Raw genomic sequence first — 17,607 nt, 5'->3', positions numbered from 1 at the left:
AATTCACAGTTTAGACCGTTTTCGTGAGCTATCGCCCACGTTTTTGGGGTTTCGGGCCGATTTTGAGGTACCGTGACCCCGGGTAAACGGTTTCGGGCCGGTGCAGAAAATTCACCGTTTTGGCCGTTTTCATGGGCTATAGCCCACGTTTTTAGTGTTCCTGGTCAATTTTGAGGTACCGTGACCTCGGGTACACGGTTTCGAGCAGATTCGGGCCGGTGCAGAAAATTCAATGTTTTGGCCGTTTTCGGCGACGATTGCCCACGTTTTTAGTGTTCCCGGTCGATTTTGAGGTACCGTGACCCTGGGTATACGGTTTCGGGTAGTTTCAGACGGTACATAAAATTCAACATTTTTACCGTTTCCGTGGGCCATAGCCCACGTTTTTCAGGTTCCGGGCGAATTTTGAGGTACCGTGACGCTGGGTACACAGTTTGTGGCAGTTTCGGGCCGCTGCAGAAAATTCACCGTTTTGGCCGTTTTCGTGGGCTATATATAGCCCACGTTTTTTGGGTTTTGGACGGATTTCACGGTACCGTGACCCCGGATACACGGTTTACTTGATTCACCCTGGCCTTCAGCTGGATTGGTCTCATGAGCGACTACCTAGATTAAGGCGACAGGTGTAGTTCCTTTTTTTCTCGCAACTTTCTAACCAGCGCACCCACTTTGATGTCCGGTCTATCGGCCTCAAAACCCAGAAAATATTTGAACTTGACTTGGTCCACAATGTTTGCACACAGACGGTGTATGTTTCAGGATTGAGTAGTAAACATCCTACCAACCATTCCTGCAACTGACTAAACGTCCATGTTTGAGGGGCCGTTAGATCCAACTCCACATACTTAAACTGACTCAGATCAGCTCCGTGCTCGGTTGTTAAGACAGTACCGGAACCGTAGTAAAAAACAAACTTCACTACACCGGACATCTTTGATGTCTAAAAAAATGTTTAGACGCGTCAAATACTAAGCAGTACAGCATATAAAAAATATTAGGACGCGTCAAATACTAAGCAGTACGGCATATTAAAAATATTAATACGCGTCAAATACTAAACAGTACGGCATAAATAAATTCTAGCCTAATCAAAACATATTACTACCGGCCATACTATTTAGACGCGTCAAGTACTAAACAGTACGACAGATTTAAAATATTAATACGTGTCAAATACTAAACAGTACAGCATCAAAAAAAAATCTAATCTATCAAAACATATTACTACCGGCCATAATATTTAGACACATCAAATACTAAGCAGTACGACATTAACCGTTGTCCAAAATAATGAGCACTACCAAACGCTAAAACATACTTCTATATATACATACACACGTATCCTCATAAACATATACATTATAGGATAAATACGTGAGAGATTAGGATTTACCCTTGAAGCGTGTGAACCCCAACCTCGAGCGGCCTCACAGTCACCAGATGAGCACCACCACCACCTCCAAACTCCTCAAAACCACCACCATTGCTCCAACTTTGCACCACAAAATTATCTCTATATGGCCTATGAAAACAGTAGATCGAGGTGTCTTTGGGTGCCAACTAGGTAGGGGATGCGATTTTGTAGGTTAAATGGGATCAAACTGCACTAATTTGGGCTAGAAAATGGAGGCATTTGAGGAGAAAATGAAGAACAGAACAGAAGAACGAGGAGAGGAGGAAGAAGCAGGGGGCGCTCGTCTGGCGTCTGGCTGGGCTCGGTCGGGCATGGGAGGTAACGGGAGGGATGGGAAGGGAAAGGGAAAAAAAGGAAAAAGGAAAAGATTCCGGGCCCGCGACCCACCAGGCCCTTTTGGCCTGGGCGAAGCCGACTGGGCTTCAGTCGGTCTGGGCCAGGCCGACTGCATCGTGGGGGCAGCGCATGCCGGCCTGGCCTAGGCCGACTGGGCGCATTCGGCCTGGGCGAAACCGAGGCCGTATTATTTTTGAATTTTTTGAAAAACACGTATTATTTTTAAAAATGATTAAAAAAATCGTATTATTTAAAAAAAAAAAAGCTTTCCCCTCCTGTCTCTCTCTCCCCTTATCCTCTCACCTCTCCAGCGCCAGCAGCCCGGCCACCTCCTCCAGCCAAGCTCCGCCGCCGCACGTCCGGCTTCGCGCCGCCTCGCCTGCCCGTGTTTTGCCGACGAATCGAAATCCCAGAGCACACTCGCAGCCCATGGCCCGATGCGCCGCACCCCGCTGCTGCTTCACCTCCTCCGGTCTGCCTCCCACTCCGACCGAGCCACGGCGGCCTTCCGCTCTCCCGTCCGCGTGAGCCCGGCACAGCCTCGGTCTCCTTCATCTGCTGCGAATCGGAAGCCAGCCACAGTATCCCTTTCAGATCTGAAGCCCACTGGCAAGCCCCGTCTCCCTCGTCTGCATACCATCTTCAACGATTTCCGACGGCTGCCGTTGCAGTTTTTTTTTAGACGCTGCTATTGTTGTCTAATGATGTGCTGCTGTGCGTTCATGACTTCATGTGTTGGTTCTTGGTTGTAGAGGTTGATTAAAATTGATGTGTATGTGTGCGCGCTACTGACTCAGGAACGATCTGTTATTTTTTCATGTCCGTTATTTGTTGGGCTTCGCGCCGGGCCTTAGACTTTCTGTCGAGCCAGGCTCAGGCTTGAGTTTCCGGAAAATCGGGCTTCGGGCCGGGCTTGGGCTTTAGAATTGATGGTCGGGCTCTTACAAGCCTGGCCTGAGGAATGCCTAGGTATACTCCCTGGTAGCCCCCTCGCTATCTTCACCGGCCGCATCGTTCCCCGCTACCCTGGCTAAACGCTTAAGTCGACCAAAGAATGAATTCCCTCATGGAGTGAATGTGCAAAGAAGATGCTAGCATGTATGACTACAACATGAATCACCTATACAATCAATTCGTTATCTAAGAAGTAGGAAAGAGAGTACTCATATGTCAATTAATGAGCACACACAAATGTATTGTGCTATCAGGTTGATGAAAAAAAATTGTCCGAGCTACTCAAGCCCATCATCTCCAATGAGGTGGATTTGACACCATAATTCTATTATGGGGATCATGGGGACGTAGATTTTAGTATTGACTCTGATTATCAATCACTACACTTGCTTTTGTTACCTTTTTAAAAGTATTGTTTGGTGATCATCAAAGAAGATCAAAAAGAGAAAGAAATTTTTTTATGCATATGTCTTCGAGTGTATCATTTTATTTTGTCATTCCGTTGCAAACACACACAGGATTGCGAAATCTTTGTGTTCATCGGAAATTCAATTCTCAAAATGAATAACAAGTGTCACCACATGAGTTGTCTCATCTATGGTTTAGGGTGGACCATTCTCATATCTAATTGAACATTTGTCTTTTCTTGGAATGTGAGAATTGAGAGGCAATCTTCGGAAAAACCTTTTTTAACGTGAAATTTGGTGCACATCAAAGAATACCAAAGAAAAGAAATTTTGATGCATGTCTTCAAATGTAGCTTTTTTTTTTGTTCCGTGACAATGCACGGACATTTCGGCTAGTGAACTGTTAATTTTCCCTTGTCACTGGAACTCGAAACAATCGCTTTAATTTGTGTACAAGATGGGGGGATCAAATCAAAGGAGGAGCGAGACGAGTGCGTGGAATATGTTCCATTTCCTTCGTCTCTTGGCGATCTCGCTCTGCAGTTCGTCGAGCCGTCCATCCAGAAGGTTCCTCTGCAGTTCATACGGCCTCTATCAGAACTCATCGTGTGGTATGATCAAGCGATGAAGCAATATATATACTAATATCAATCAGATGAGACAAGCAGTTAGAAGAGAGTTACCTTGGCGGCGTCCCTGATGGGTCCCCAGCACTCGATCCGGTTGTACTTCCGGGAGGCGGAGTGGAAGTGCACCCACACCTTGGCCTCCATGAGCTCCGGCCGGTCGGCGAAGAGCTGGCCGTCGCCGTGCAGCACGGCCTTGAGCACCAGCGGCAGCTCCTTGGAGAAGACGTAGTACCTGAACCCGGCGGCCAGCTCCTGCAGGGCGTTGTGGCCGCTCACGTGGCAGTGCAGGTGCAGCGTCATCTCCCCTCCGCCGCTCGTCGTGGTGGACGACATCTCCTTCCACTCGGCGAAGACGTCGTCCCGCTGCCACCGCCGGAGCTGGTCGCTGGTGATGGTCTCAGAGACAGCCAGCGTTAGGTTGGCCGTGAAGTCGCAGTGGCTCAGGGTGTAGGCCCTCGGGAACGCCGGCCGCGGGTCGTCGCCGGAAAACTGGACCGTCAGCTTCGCCGCGTCGAAGGTCGTCGGGGCGCCCAGCACCTTGGCGGCCTGCACGCCATCAACATACAAATACAGTACAGGCAGAGCAGGTGTTAGCTAGCCTGTTGTCAGAAAGAAGCAGCAAGACATAACAGTCGCATTTACGTACCAGGGAGGAAGAGAGCAGGTCTGATCTCCTGCTGCTGTCACAGCAGACGACCAAGAAACGGCCACGGCTCTTGCTGCTGCCGGAGCTGGCGGTGGTGACGGCGGTGGAGAAGTAGAGCGCGGCGCTGCGCGACGCCATTGGAATCTCAGCATCAACAAGAAACAAAGCTAACTAGCTAGGACGTGGTGGCATCCTGCACTGCTGCTTGCTCCGGCCGGCCGGCCGGTTCACCTGGTACTGCCGCTGCCACGCCAAGGGAAAGAGTAAAGAGAAGAGTAGCTGCTACGTGGTTGCTGCTTGAGCCGGAAGGCCAGAAGAACGGCGGCAGGAAGGATTGGGTGGGTGGGCACTTGCAGCTGCAGCCAACTGGGAATGAGGCTCCTGCTTTGCGTGAATCCCTCCACATCTCGTGGCTGTGGACGATGCAGCAGTGGGCTCCATGCTCAGGCTTCACACATGGCATCCTCCCATTTGCTACTCTCCACATACATGGATAACGTAATGTACCCCGGCTCCTTGGCCCTTGCCCCTCGTTCCAGACATTTATATTTCAGCCAGTTATCAATATACTGTACCAACGGCAAATTATATACTGCCAAATTGCCACCAACTCATGTATACAAGTATACCATGCTGTTGTACAGTGAATTATTTCGGGTAAATAACCACCCACATTCGTATTTTGAAACACATATGAGATGCCATGTTACAACAAAATTCTGCTTGCTTACGAAATGACCATGTGAAGTAACTCCACAGGCAAAATCCTTAGCCTAAAGAGGAGCTAAACTATATGACCTACCTATTCATCCTCTTTAAATCTAAACAAGCATTACTCAACATACCCAAGCCAAGATCTCAGCGCTTCCTACTTTTGGTATGCATCCTCTTCAGATCTAAACAAGCATGACTCAACAGACCTTAGGCCAAAATCCCTCTGCTTTTGCTATGCTCATGCACCCCCCATGGGGTCTAGCAAAGCCTACCAACCCATCCCACTCAATCTCGCCTTTGTGATTTCCTAATGGCACAAATCCACTGTCGTGGGTTTTCGATATCATCACCGGTCGTTGTTGGTACATGCCACCTTCCAGCCTCAGATTCCTACACCCAAACACAATTTGTTGGACAATGTATTCCTGATCATGCCCAAGGGGAAGTAGATTTGGTTTCCGAACCAAGATTAATCACCTGAGTAACAATTGAATAAGGAGGCGGCAAGTGAAAAGTAGGACCTCGCCCCGAGTATGTTAGCCTAACCTGCAGAGAGTTGCCTAGGATTCTTTAGTTTCAATTTTTTTTAAAGAATGATTCAGAAGAGGATTTTGGATTGCACAAACTGAGGCTTCAACACTGAGCCAGGAGTTAAGAGCAACCTTCGTGTCTCATTAAAAATGGAGCAGCAAGTAAGAAACAAACTTCAGAGCAAGTGACCTTATTTAAGGGTTCGTAAAAAAATACAGAAAGTATAGACTTCATTGTTGAGTTATGCCATGAGAAACAAACCTGGTGCTTTTCTTTCCATCTGGGGAAAAAACTAGTTCCAAGCAATTGAAACAAGTGGTCCCGCATCTCATCATTCGTAACAAGCAATGAACGACAACTAACAGCCGCATACAGCCAGTACCTGCAGGAGGAAAGGAAATAAATGATTTGCAAAGGTGCAAAAGGTAGACAACAATACAGAGAACAATCCCAGATCACTACCTTGACATCTCTCACCATTAATTATCTAGTGAAATTTACAAAATTCTGTAAACAACATGATGCTTGCCTTATTAGAACAATGCAGCTAGTTAAGCCTTTTCCAGTTGTTATGTTACACAATACTTGCTTCATTAGAGCAATGCAGCTAGTTAATGCCTTTTCCAGTTGTTATGTTACGTGATACCGGCTTCATTTGAGCAATGCAGCTAATAATGCCTCTTCCAGTTGTTAATTTAAGCAGGAAACATGGCCTCACCAATCATCATTGGAACCAGGAGGAGTGGAATATAGTGCTCCAGCACTTCGCCAACCCTCTATAAGCTTCTGATTGTGTGGAACTATTGCAGGGCCGCAATGTACTCGACTCCTATGCAAAATAATCAGTGGCAATTTCTTTGATTTAGTTACTCTTTGTATGCCATTTACAACGGAGTTCACCTACAACAAAAGCATGGTTCATAATTGGCAAAGTTCACCTACAAGAACAATTGTAGTATAGAATTATAATGTTTTGCGGACAAAGGTCTTTCTACCTGAGAAAAACTGAAAGCCTTACTATTGTAAAGGCCAATATTAGCAGCATCGATAACAGCATCAAAAGGCCCATGCCGGCGAAGCCAGCCCTGCAGAATACCAGGTTCTCAATTAAACAGAGAAGCTTCAAGTGCAGAATATAAGCAGTCAAATAATCTAACAAAAGGTCATGAGAAATAAACTTCTCAAGTACAGTCAGACCCTCAATGAAAACAGATTTAGGTTACTATGAGTAAAACTTTGAACAGAAAGGTAAAGTGCAAACAATAGCATGCTGGCTGAGCGCTGATGATATTACCACCTAGATCTGCTACATGAAGTTTTCTGGAGTATGACGATGAACGACAACCTACTTTGGAACTCATTAGGCCTGGTTCATCTTCTTCAGCCATGCCCCATAAAAAACAAGCAGCTTATTTTTGGGCCAATGCCTCAACAAGCTTTAGAATGGTCCTACTACCATGTGCAGCCACATATCAGCTGAAATTGGTGTGGCTTCTTGGGCATTTAACAAAATGGCTTGCTGGAGAAGCTCCAATCAGGCCAAACAAGCTCTTTACCTATGCTAGTCCTTAGCAAAATCATAGCCAAAGGATACAATTTGGCACGGATGGGTGTTACATTCCTACGACCCAATTAAGTTTCTCACAGTGATCTAAATCCGCTAAAAAGTCACAATCCAAACAAAAAATGCATCCCCTACAAAATAGTATAGCACTCCAAACAATAAAAACCGCTCTTGACCATTCCAAAGCTCTTTATGAGCCAACATGAGAAAATGGGGCTTACGAATCATCATTCTAGCTCTTATTTTGAACTAGATATATGATGTAAACAGAAAGAACTATATGTATGTAATTCTTGGCAATGCTGTAGAAAGGAGTCCTGGCAAAGAAAGCTACAGTGCATGTAAAAACTATTGCTCGGTCAACTTGTGATTTGTGATGGGTGCGAAAGAATGGATAGATACTGGACCTGAAACCGTAGGAAATCGTCCCTGACCTCCCGCTTGCACGCCAGTTCAGTGAGCGACTTGGCAAAGTTCTCTGTCTCGGAAGGATCGATATCTATGCACACAAGCTTCTCACCACAACGTTGGCACTTACCGTTCTTGTCCATCTCGCTTCGCTCAACGTCCCATTGCCCCTTGCCGAGCCAGCCCTGGCCATGCCAGCCGCCGCCACCCTTCACCACCCCTTCCTTGACCTTTTTGGCGTCCCACTTGTCCACTCCGGCCTGCGACGCTGCATCGGAGCGGAACCAGGCCTCAATTACTTGGGCGGTTGTCTCGCACACCTGCCTGGCAAGCACGCGCGTCCTGTGAAGGACCCTGTACACCTCGTCGGCTCTCCCCTTGTCAGCATTGACACGGAGCAGCGCAGCGAGCTCGGTCTCCTCGGGCAGGACCCCTCCGGCGTCCATGTGCGCCTCCACCTCGCTGGCCCCGTCTGCGTCACCGGCGTCGCAGTAGGCGAAGAGGGCGGGTCCGTAGGTGCGGAGGCGCGGCGGGATGCCGGCGTCAGCCATGCGGCGGACGACGGAGAAGGCCATGGCGGGGTCCCGGCGCGCGGCGGCGAGGCGGGCGACGCTGGTGAGGGTGGCCTCGTTGGGCTCGACGCCCTGGGCCTCCATCCTGGCGAAGATCTCGAAGCCGCGGCTGGCGGCGTCGGGGTCGGAGGCGGTGGCGGCGGCGTTGGAGCAGAGGTAGAGGAGGCAGTTGTAGTGGTGGATGGAGAGCGGGACCGGCGGGGAGGAGGCCGGGTCGAGCGCGGCGTCGTAGAGGGCGAGCGCGGTGGGGAGGTCGCCGTCGCGGGAGCACATGTCCAGCTTGTGCTTGAGGAGACCCTCGGGGGAGTCTCGCGAGCGACGCCGGCGGGAAGCCTTGCCTTCGCCGCCTCCTGCAGCCGGCGGCGGTCCGGGTCCGGGTAGGGTAGGAGAGGGCGAATTATTAGGAGCGTCGTCGAGTGCAGTGGAGGTGGAAGAGTAGGAGTGGCGTCGTCGGCGGGCCAAGGGGACGGAGGAGCGGCGTAGAGACGAGAGGAGGCGGCGCGGCTGCCGGTGAGGGTGGAAGAAGAGGGGCCGGAGAGCCCCCGCCGCCGCAGCGAGCCGCATCGTGTCGTCGCCGGAAGAGGACGATGGGATTGGAGGGGACTTATCTGAATTTTTTGTTTTCAGGGCAAGTGTCACTTCTCTTATCTGAACCTCCTTTATTACTTCAGCCTTCAGAGGCACATTTGTCTGAAACCTTGTACAGTGTGGATAATTTAGGTCTATGAATGAACTCTTATGTCAGCAATTTTTAACAAAGTTTTTATTTCTTATGATTATTTACACTCGACCAAAAAACAGTCTTTGCTTTCAGAAGAAGCATCGACACGGCAAATGCGAAAAAATTGCATCTTATTTTTAGCTATGTATGTGTATATATATATCTTGCTGAGCCTAGCATGAACAGTAATCATGTACGGGGTATTACAGACATACACACTGCCTCGCCTGATCTATGCTAATTCAACGGCAGTGAATTTGCCAGCAACAATATCATCATATATTCATATGCTATGCTACACCCAATCCACCTTCTTCTACACAGACAGATATCAATGTATGTATATGTATGTATTTCAATGGATCCATGGTTTCATTGCGGAGATTTGCTTCAGCTAGAAGGACTTGGTCGCCACATGGTCTTCTGCACAAACAGAAGGCCTTCCTTCTCCTGGGAGTATGACAGCCGGACCTCCCAGTGCAGCGACTCGGCGATCGACCGCACCTCGTTTATCGTCTCCATGTCATCCCTAACAATCAGCCTCCCTTCTGGCCTCGCCATCCGATCCACCTCCACTATCACACTCAATAGTCCACACCTGTAAACCCACACAGCCAGCAATTCAGTCTTATACCCACACCACAATGGTATCATGTTCTTTTATGTACATACTCAGAAGGTTAGAAAATATTTGCTCAGTGACAATGGCTTTTCACTGCATATCAGCTGCTCTGCTATCAGATTCTTTGGGAACACCCAGTTACTTACCTCTTTTTAACCTTGGAGAAAATATGATCTGCGTGCACAAGATCATAGCTTCTCGGGTACGTGCTAAACGACTCGCACCAGTCGTGGTAGAGTCCAAACAACCCACGCTCGTATATGATCGCGAGTGTGTCGGGCGAGTCGATTGGAACTACATTCATGACCCACACCTTCACATCTCGCAAAGCTGCTGCAAACCTACAACAGCAAGCAGATGCCAGAAAGTCATGTCATGTGCTGCAATACAATGCATTTTTCTGCTCCAGCACTTGCCAAAACAGTTGATATAAATACTGCAGCATAGATGTTGAAATGGAACAGAACTACAAACTGGGTGGATTATTATTTTTCCTTTTGGCGCTAAAAGGGATCAATGATGTGCTATGTTCTTACCCTCCGTATACAGCATTCATGTCCATCACATTCCTGACAGCAGACCAATCAATACCCAAGCCATCCATATACGAATTGCTTATGACCCGCTTCCAGTGATCGTAATCTGCTTCAAAATCTTCAGGAGCAGGCTTTCCATAGACTCCAGGCTCAGAGCTCTTCAGCCAGTAAGGTGCTCTTTCCAATCTCAATGGCCATTCCTCCGGCCAACGTGAACTACGAATGGCCGGATCTACAGGCAATTTATGTATACAAGACTCCAATGAAACATTCCTGAATGGCAATAAGAGAGTATATGAATCTAAAATTAGGTACAAGATTTGGTGATCAGCATCGAAGATATAACCAGTTGGGATTGAGAACACTTACCAGGCAGCATCAACATTATCATATTCTCCACACAGTGGAAGGTTTGCAGCAGATCTTCCATCATAGCACCTGTTGTCTATTGGTTTTTGGAAAATTGCTACACCAACTCGATTTAGCCTATCCTTTACTTTATTGACCATTTTCCAGCACATTGACCTTGTTAGAGCAGACATTGCTGGCAAAGGGCAGCAAAAAAGATATAAGATACGGACTTCGCCATTTCATTGCAACAGTCCAGCTGACATCAGCTGACACGGAATTTGGGAGCAACAGGTATATCCAAATAAAATGAAAACCGAAATCATTAATTGATTTACCTTGCCATATCTCAACATCTTCTGGCAGTTTCTGGTATGCAGGAGTAGCAGACCACACAAAGTAACCACCAGGCCTTAACAGTCTATCCAATTCTAGCAAGAGCTTACCACCTGACAAACAATGCTCAGAATGTCAGAAAATTTCAACACGAAAGGTATGAATTGTACAAGAAAAATCTTGTTGCCAGAAAAAGTACCTTCAATATGCCATGGTACCCTACAGCGTGCACAATGAACAGCATCAAAGACCCTACCAGGAAATGGGAGCCTTTTTGTACCCATAACAGCTGATATAGCAGGGATTCCTCTCTCAAGAGCAAACTGCACCTGAGCTTCATGCTCATCTTTAGGTGCAAAAGACATAGTAAGTACATCTCTGTCAAACAGATATCCTCCAAAGCTAGCAACTCCACAGCCAACATCTAAAACTACACGAGTTCGTTTTCCCCATGCCACATCTTTCTTTGCCTGTGTAGTAGCATCAGACATGTCAAACGAAGAACCTCAGTTTTAACTACATTGAATTCCTAAATCCAGTGCATCATCTTTTTTCACAAGGAAGAATAACCATATTCTGCCCCTACTCAACAAATCATTAGCATTATATGGCCATGACATGTCTATACTAACTTATAGTGAAAAAATATTGTTCACAAAATGTTTTTCACAACACCAAAGGCTTTGAACTTGTCGATTAATGAGTAATATTCTCATGAATGGTAGCAGTTGAGTCTTACCTCCTGAATGAAATCAATATAATGCAATGCACCACGCTTGAACTGAGTTCCGCCTCCCGGAAAGATTAGGTGATCCCCAGAGACATTAACCCAGTTTTGGTGTCCCTTGTATTCTACCAGCTTAGTATGAGGAACATTGTTGTACCATATCTGTGCCAAGAAATCTCAAGTGAATAAATCATGTCTGAGATAACTAAGTACATACAGGTATCGAGAAGCAGGATTAAGTGGCCAACTAAAACCTGATCTCTGCTCTCAGGCCATCTTATTGGACTCCTGTAACCCTTCGGCAGAGGAACAAGGCAGGTAGGAGGCTCTTGAGGGCAATGCCTTTCTCGGTGTTCGTAGTGCGTGTCACTCCGAAGCTTCTTGATCGCTTCCACATTGTCAAGGCACGGAATGTAATCAGCTCCAGCCTCAACATTGCAGAGCTTCCAGCTAAAACTCGCCGGGATACTCGATGCGGTGGTTTTCTCCTTGGTCTCCATGTTGGACTCGGCAGCTTGCGTGCGCCATGGCCCCGGCTCCGTAGCTGTCTCGTAGAGAAGCTCGGCTTGACTGGCATCCGGAAACACCTCGGCCTCCTTCTTCGCCTCCTGCTCCACGTCGGGCTTGAACACATTCTGTTCATGAGGCTTGTCCCCCTTCTTCTTTGCCTCCTGCTCCTCATCCAGCTTCTCCTTGAGCTCTGGCACACTCTGTTGTTCACCAGGCTGATTTGTTGTTTTCTCTGTGGCCTCATCCGCAGGCACGGCGTCCTCAGGCTTCTCCTCGGCGCTTTCTTCTCTAACGACGGGCCGCGAGTCGCCCTTCGCTGGAGTTGCGACGGGACGACGCGGCAATGAGGGCTGGAAGGGGGAGAAGTCGGCGGGCGTGACGAGCATGGAAGAGGCCATCCAGACGCCGACCAAGCAGAGCGCGACGAAGACGACGACGGTGGTGGCGGAGCAGTAGGAGGAGGAGTGCTGCTGCAGCCGCCGGACGTCGAGCCGCGTGTGGCCCAGCGCCATTTCTCCCTGAATCGCGAGACAGGGCAATCAAAATCGAGAGAGAAACCTAGAGAGTTGAATGGGTGGGGACTGGATCGCCGAGAGACGAAAGGGGGGCAAGATCTGAGTCTCGGTGGATCCAAACAGGGCGAATCGCAAGAACGCGTCGCATTCTGGATGGATTTCACTGGGAAAATGTACAATTTGGGCAAGAATCGAGCGGCATCGGCCTGTTCGTTTGGACAAATAGAAAACACGGCTCCGGATTTATCTCCAGTTTTTCAGAAGAAGAAAAGGTAACCACTGCTGAGTGCAGTTTTGAGAAAGAGAAGAAATTCAGCAAATATTAGAAATGTTAATAAAATCACGAATGTTATCTAAATCTATACCGATATATTAAATTGGAGTTGGTGGTGATAATACGGGCGTCGTCGCGGTACGTCACTTCACACCAATATACTCTCTCCATTTCAAAATAAGTGACTTGAATTTGCATTTGAATTACCAATATATTAAATTGGAGTTGGTGGTGATATTACGGGCATCGTCGCGGTACGTCACTTCACACCAATATACCCCCTTCGTCCCAAAATAAGTTTCACGTCACTTATTTTGTGACGGAAGGAGTATTAAATTGGAGTTGGTGGTGATGGTACAAGCGTCGTTGTGGTACGTCACTTACTCACTTCACCGAAATTACGAATCTGCAACCGCTGTCCTCACACGTCCGTTTCCAGCAGCGCTAGCCGACCCTGCAGCAGTTCCTCATAATCCTCCTCCTCTGAGCAACCTCTCCGATCTGCCAGCCATGGAGATCGACGCCCTCGTCACCAGCCTCGGATCGCCTCCCCCGAAAGACTCTTCGTCTCCTCCTCTGACCGCCAGGCCGGCCGCTTGGCTTTTATTCCGCTCCCTTCCGATGACCGCCGCCGCCGCCCGCGAGCTCTGGTCGCTCCGCCTCTAGCTAGGGCTTCCACCTCCTTACCTCCCTAACCACGCCCTCGCCGCCCAGACTTGAAGGCCGCCTCTCTCTCTCTCTCTCATAAATATGGATGCCCAGACTCGAAGGTGCAGCTCTCTCTCTCTCTGATGGATTGCTTTGTCAGCCGCCAATTCATTCTAATTGGTTGTCTTTGTCTCTCTGGCGGCGGCGACCAACAACTCGTGGGCAGCCCCAGTTATGATGGATTTGCTTTGTCAGGCCGATTCATTCTAATTGGTCTTCTTTGTATTTTTTTTTGCGAGGAGGTCTTCTTCGTATGTTGGCTGACAGTTCAGTTGTTCGATGAAATGCATGCATGTTAGGAGAACAAGGTTGCAGGCCTGAGCACCTCAACTTATATCTTTCGTTGCTGATTAGCGAACTAAGCATGTATTATGATCCACTTTCTTTTACAGGAAACTAAGCATCATTTAGTATTACAAACTGGGCCATGCATTCAAGTTCAACACTACAGGAGTGGCATTGATTTGATGTCCTTGGTTGCATATGAACAAATTATATATTTCCTCGATAGCATTATTTCATTATTTCTTTGAACTACAGGTGGTGCCTTAATTAATTCATGACGGTTGTTAACTAGGCGATTAGGCATTGGATACAGACGTACATGAGAAGATGTCTCGTATGGAGATGTGGGGCTGAGGCTGGGGGGCACGGGATGGGCATGGCATGAGTGATTTCGGGCCTAGGAGACAGTTGTGTCGATCTGGCCATATCAAAAATCTTTTTTGTTAACCAGGGGTAAAATCTGAATTGTTCGAGATAACTTCAGTTTTCTCACATTGTCAACCGGATTTTCTGATTTCGGTAGATCGTTTCTCGGTACGGATAGTATGCCCACCCCTCGCCCACCTATCCGCGCTGCAACGTCAACTCCCTTCTCTGTGGCATGGACTAGGCACGGTCGCGGATATCCGGAACCGCGATCGAGGAGGAGTGACCGAAGGGGGATGTAGTGAAGGAGCCACCATGGCGTCGTCCAGCCAGGAGACCCCTTTCGACTGCCGCATCACCAGGGAGGTTGCAGTTGAAGTTGAGGTCAGTCAATTTAAGTGTTTATTGTCCAAGTGAACATGTGAATTCCAATTTTATGTAACACACATGCAAGGCTACGGCTCTGCATTGGTAACCAATTTTTATTTGACATGTTTTCATACAAGACAACGAATGTGAAAACAACATCCATGACCTGTATGAATTGTCAAACCGTAGCAACGCACGGGCACTCCAAACCTTGGTTCCGAGAAATTCTTGAAGGAGAGAACATAACAAATATTTTAAAATGAAAAAATTGCAACGGCTCTACTTATTGTTACAATGTTGTTCTTATCACTTACTACGTCGTGGACTAGAAATTTGCTTCATTCGCGTGTTTGAAATGCAGCAAGATTTTTTAATGCTTACAGAGGCGGTAGGAGAAAAATGTAAGACCGGCATTGCATACGTACAAAAACACTCATGAGTTTGATGTCGTGACTATCGGATAGACAAGATTTGGCTTCTAGTTAGATCGGACGGTGAGGAAGGAGACGGATCAGGGCAAAGTATCACTTGATTGATGCCGAGGCGAAACCCGAAACAGTCCGTTTTTCAAAATATAAAAGGTTGAAAAGTGGCTTTGTTTTTTTTTGTCAATCTTCTAAATTAAAAAAGTTAAAAAAAGGGCATCGTTTTTTTGGGAAAAAGATTTGCGTAGACCGATGGATCGATCATCACGCTAATTCTCACGGCAACGTAGGAGTAGATAGCCTCCTGTAGCACCACATCTTATAGCATGTCATGTCGCATATCGCAACAATGCGCATTCCCCCAGGCAGCTTGCAGTACCGCCACTAAGCCATCACGCCCCATCGACGCCCCATCACTTGCCGCCGTGAGATCCACCGGTGTCAGAGAAGACATGACTCTATCCGCCGGTCTTCACCCGCTGGAATCCCTGCATGCTACAAATGTGCATTTTTTTTGCTACATATACAAGGGCATTATGTTACAACAATTATGAGTGTGCTCCGAGGGAATTTGTTCCGATGCCATGTATGTTTCATGTGGGATTTTTTTTATGCCGTGGTGATTTTTTTCTTATGTTGCATGTGGGATTTTTTATGTCGCGAGTTTTGAGGGACAAATGTTGCGATGAGTTTACCTGCATTGGAGGATTTTATGTTGTGATGAGTTTAATTTAATAATGTTGTTTGGTGGCTAGCTTAGTCTCACATCCTAGCGATTACTTGTACATGTTCCATGGATCGCTAACTCCTTTCTCATATTTTCCCGGTGACAAAACCATTCAACTTTTTTTGCTTTGCGTGCTGTGGATTCCTGTTGATCGGGAACATAATCTTTCTGTTGATTGGGTGGTTAGTTTTTGCGTCCTCGGGTCCTAGCGAACGCTTAATCTCGTCGATGTTGATTGGTTTTCGGTGCGCTTTTTTGTTTTGCATTAGTGGTTGTTTGTGTTGATGTAATGGCAGATCGTTCGATTACTTGTCCTTTTCATGGTTCGCTCGCTCGTCTGAGAGCTGCGCAATGCATGGATTGCTTACAGATTATCTCCTTGATGTTGATTGGGGCAGGCGGCCAGGCAAATATGTCTCTAATCTCGTTGATGATGTATCTCTGTAGACTTGTTTAGGTTGTGTGATTTGGGTCTATTGAGAAATAACAATGCATACTTGAGAATATTTTGGAATACTCTGGATAATTGGAGAGTGGTGAGAATTACTTATGCATACTATGTGATTCCCCACGCGTTGCCGCGGAAAATTCTATATGCACGTCTGAATATGATTTTAGAAACAAATGATGATAATATGATTTAATGAAAAATAAATATGAATATTGTAGGACAAAACAATTTTATCATCCATAACATCTATGCAACAAAACAATATGTGTAACTTTGATGTGCATGAACATTAACAATTTTGAAGAAACCGAAAAGTGAAGCTTCGTCGACCTAAATATTTGCATATCTTAGAAAAATTGGCATACATATCATGAAAATATGTGTGTTTGGTGAAATATTTATATGCAACGTGAAGATGAAAAAATTTAGGCATCAAAATATTAAATTTGAATGGACCACCAAAATGGATTCCTGGTGTACGACAATACATCATGTGGATGGTGATGTGGAACTTTTGAATGCCCATGATGTGGATGATGATGTGGACACCTTCCATGTCAAGCATGCAAACATTAATTGCAGTTAGTGGGGGTCAAGTTTATATGTTATATATATTTGAGAAGATTCTGGAATACTTTGGATTATAGGAGGAGAAGATATTTACAAGGATCATTCTAGTGAATATGAGAAGATTGGAATATTCTAGAAGGCTTGAGAGGTTGTTTGAAGAGAGTTGCTATTCACCATGGAAGGTCCTAGGGTAAGTTTCAAGAATAAATGTGAATTCTCTAGAAGTAAGTACATGTAGAGTATTCTAGAGAATTGTAGTATGATGTTTAGGATGGTCTTGTACAACTATAAATATGGGTGCTCTCCCACCCCATGAGTGTACCACAATCTGCCACAACAACAACCACAAGTATGTTGTGTAATATTAGGGTAGCCAGGGTAGCCACTAAAAATAGTGTTGTATCAGCATTGAGTTATTGAATAAAGAGTTGAGTTCCCACAAGTTTGATATCCCAAGTAGTGCAGGTGCACGAAGGTAGTCAAGAGTGGGTGTTAGGGTCCTCGTTCGAAAATCTCTATAGGGCGATAGTTTATTTCCTAGATGTTGGAATGCCAGTTGATCTCATAATTAGATCCTGCTTTGCATTCTAACTATCATGATGTTTGGCCGCTTAAACTCGGCAACTTCCTGTTGCGTTTGCATCCTTACGCTTTTGCTTAATGGGATCGCCATTTCCTTGCTGCGTCCGGATTGGCGGGCCAGGCCAATCGATCAAGCTTACAAGATTATTTCCGGGAGCAGTCAAATATGTCGCTTGCTAGATTAGATTTACAATGCGAGGATGCAAAGCTGATGCTCTAGCTGTTGATTGGGCCGATGCCGGTTCCTCGCGTTCTAAATCTCGTCGATGCTGATTGGTTTTTGTTGCGTTTTTGTATGCATGTACGTGGATTGTCGTCTATGTTCATGTAACGATCACTTAATTAATCTCTTGTTTGCAT

General features: G+C 46.6%; 3 protein-coding genes across 3 annotated transcripts; all 3 read right to left on the bottom strand.

The window, feature by feature from the left end:
- Positions 1 to 3,377: 3,377 nt before the first annotated feature.
- LOC100822302 (protein STAY-GREEN LIKE, chloroplastic) lies at positions 3,378 to 4,824 on the bottom strand. Its single transcript, XM_003580856.4, has 3 exons — positions 4,387 to 4,824; positions 3,795 to 4,286; positions 3,378 to 3,684 (listed from the first exon to the last, which is right to left on the bottom strand). The coding sequence occupies exons 1-3, from the start codon at positions 4,522 to 4,524 to the stop codon at positions 3,583 to 3,585; spliced, it is 732 nt and encodes a 243-aa protein (XP_003580904.1). The 5' UTR covers positions 4,525 to 4,824; the 3' UTR covers positions 3,378 to 3,582.
- Positions 4,825 to 5,025: 201 nt separating this feature from the next.
- On the bottom strand, positions 5,026 to 8,817 carry LOC100821676 (proteinaceous RNase P 1, chloroplastic/mitochondrial). Its single transcript, XM_003580854.4, has 6 exons — positions 7,603 to 8,817; positions 6,627 to 6,716; positions 6,350 to 6,531; positions 5,893 to 6,013; positions 5,578 to 5,646; positions 5,026 to 5,490 (listed from the first exon to the last, which is right to left on the bottom strand). The coding sequence occupies exons 1-6, from the start codon at positions 8,737 to 8,739 to the stop codon at positions 5,386 to 5,388; spliced, it is 1,704 nt and encodes a 567-aa protein (XP_003580902.1). The 5' UTR covers positions 8,740 to 8,817; the 3' UTR covers positions 5,026 to 5,385.
- Positions 8,818 to 9,010: 193 nt separating this feature from the next.
- Positions 9,011 to 12,745, bottom strand: LOC100821073 (probable methyltransferase PMT26). Its single transcript, XM_003580852.4, has 8 exons — positions 11,720 to 12,745; positions 11,478 to 11,627; positions 10,938 to 11,208; positions 10,741 to 10,851; positions 10,424 to 10,598; positions 10,055 to 10,327; positions 9,665 to 9,859; positions 9,011 to 9,494 (listed from the first exon to the last, which is right to left on the bottom strand). The coding sequence occupies exons 1-8, from the start codon at positions 12,485 to 12,487 to the stop codon at positions 9,287 to 9,289; spliced, it is 2,151 nt and encodes a 716-aa protein (XP_003580900.1). The 5' UTR covers positions 12,488 to 12,745; the 3' UTR covers positions 9,011 to 9,286.
- Positions 12,746 to 17,607: the final 4,862 nt, after the last annotated feature.

Source organism: Brachypodium distachyon, chromosome 5 (genome assembly GCF_000005505.3).
Source record: "Brachypodium distachyon strain Bd21 chromosome 5, Brachypodium_distachyon_v3.0, whole genome shotgun sequence".
Taxonomy (NCBI): domain Eukaryota; kingdom Viridiplantae; phylum Streptophyta; class Magnoliopsida; order Poales; family Poaceae; genus Brachypodium; species Brachypodium distachyon.
Note: the sequence above shows the minus strand (reverse complement) of the source record. Positions and strands in the feature narration are given on the sequence as shown.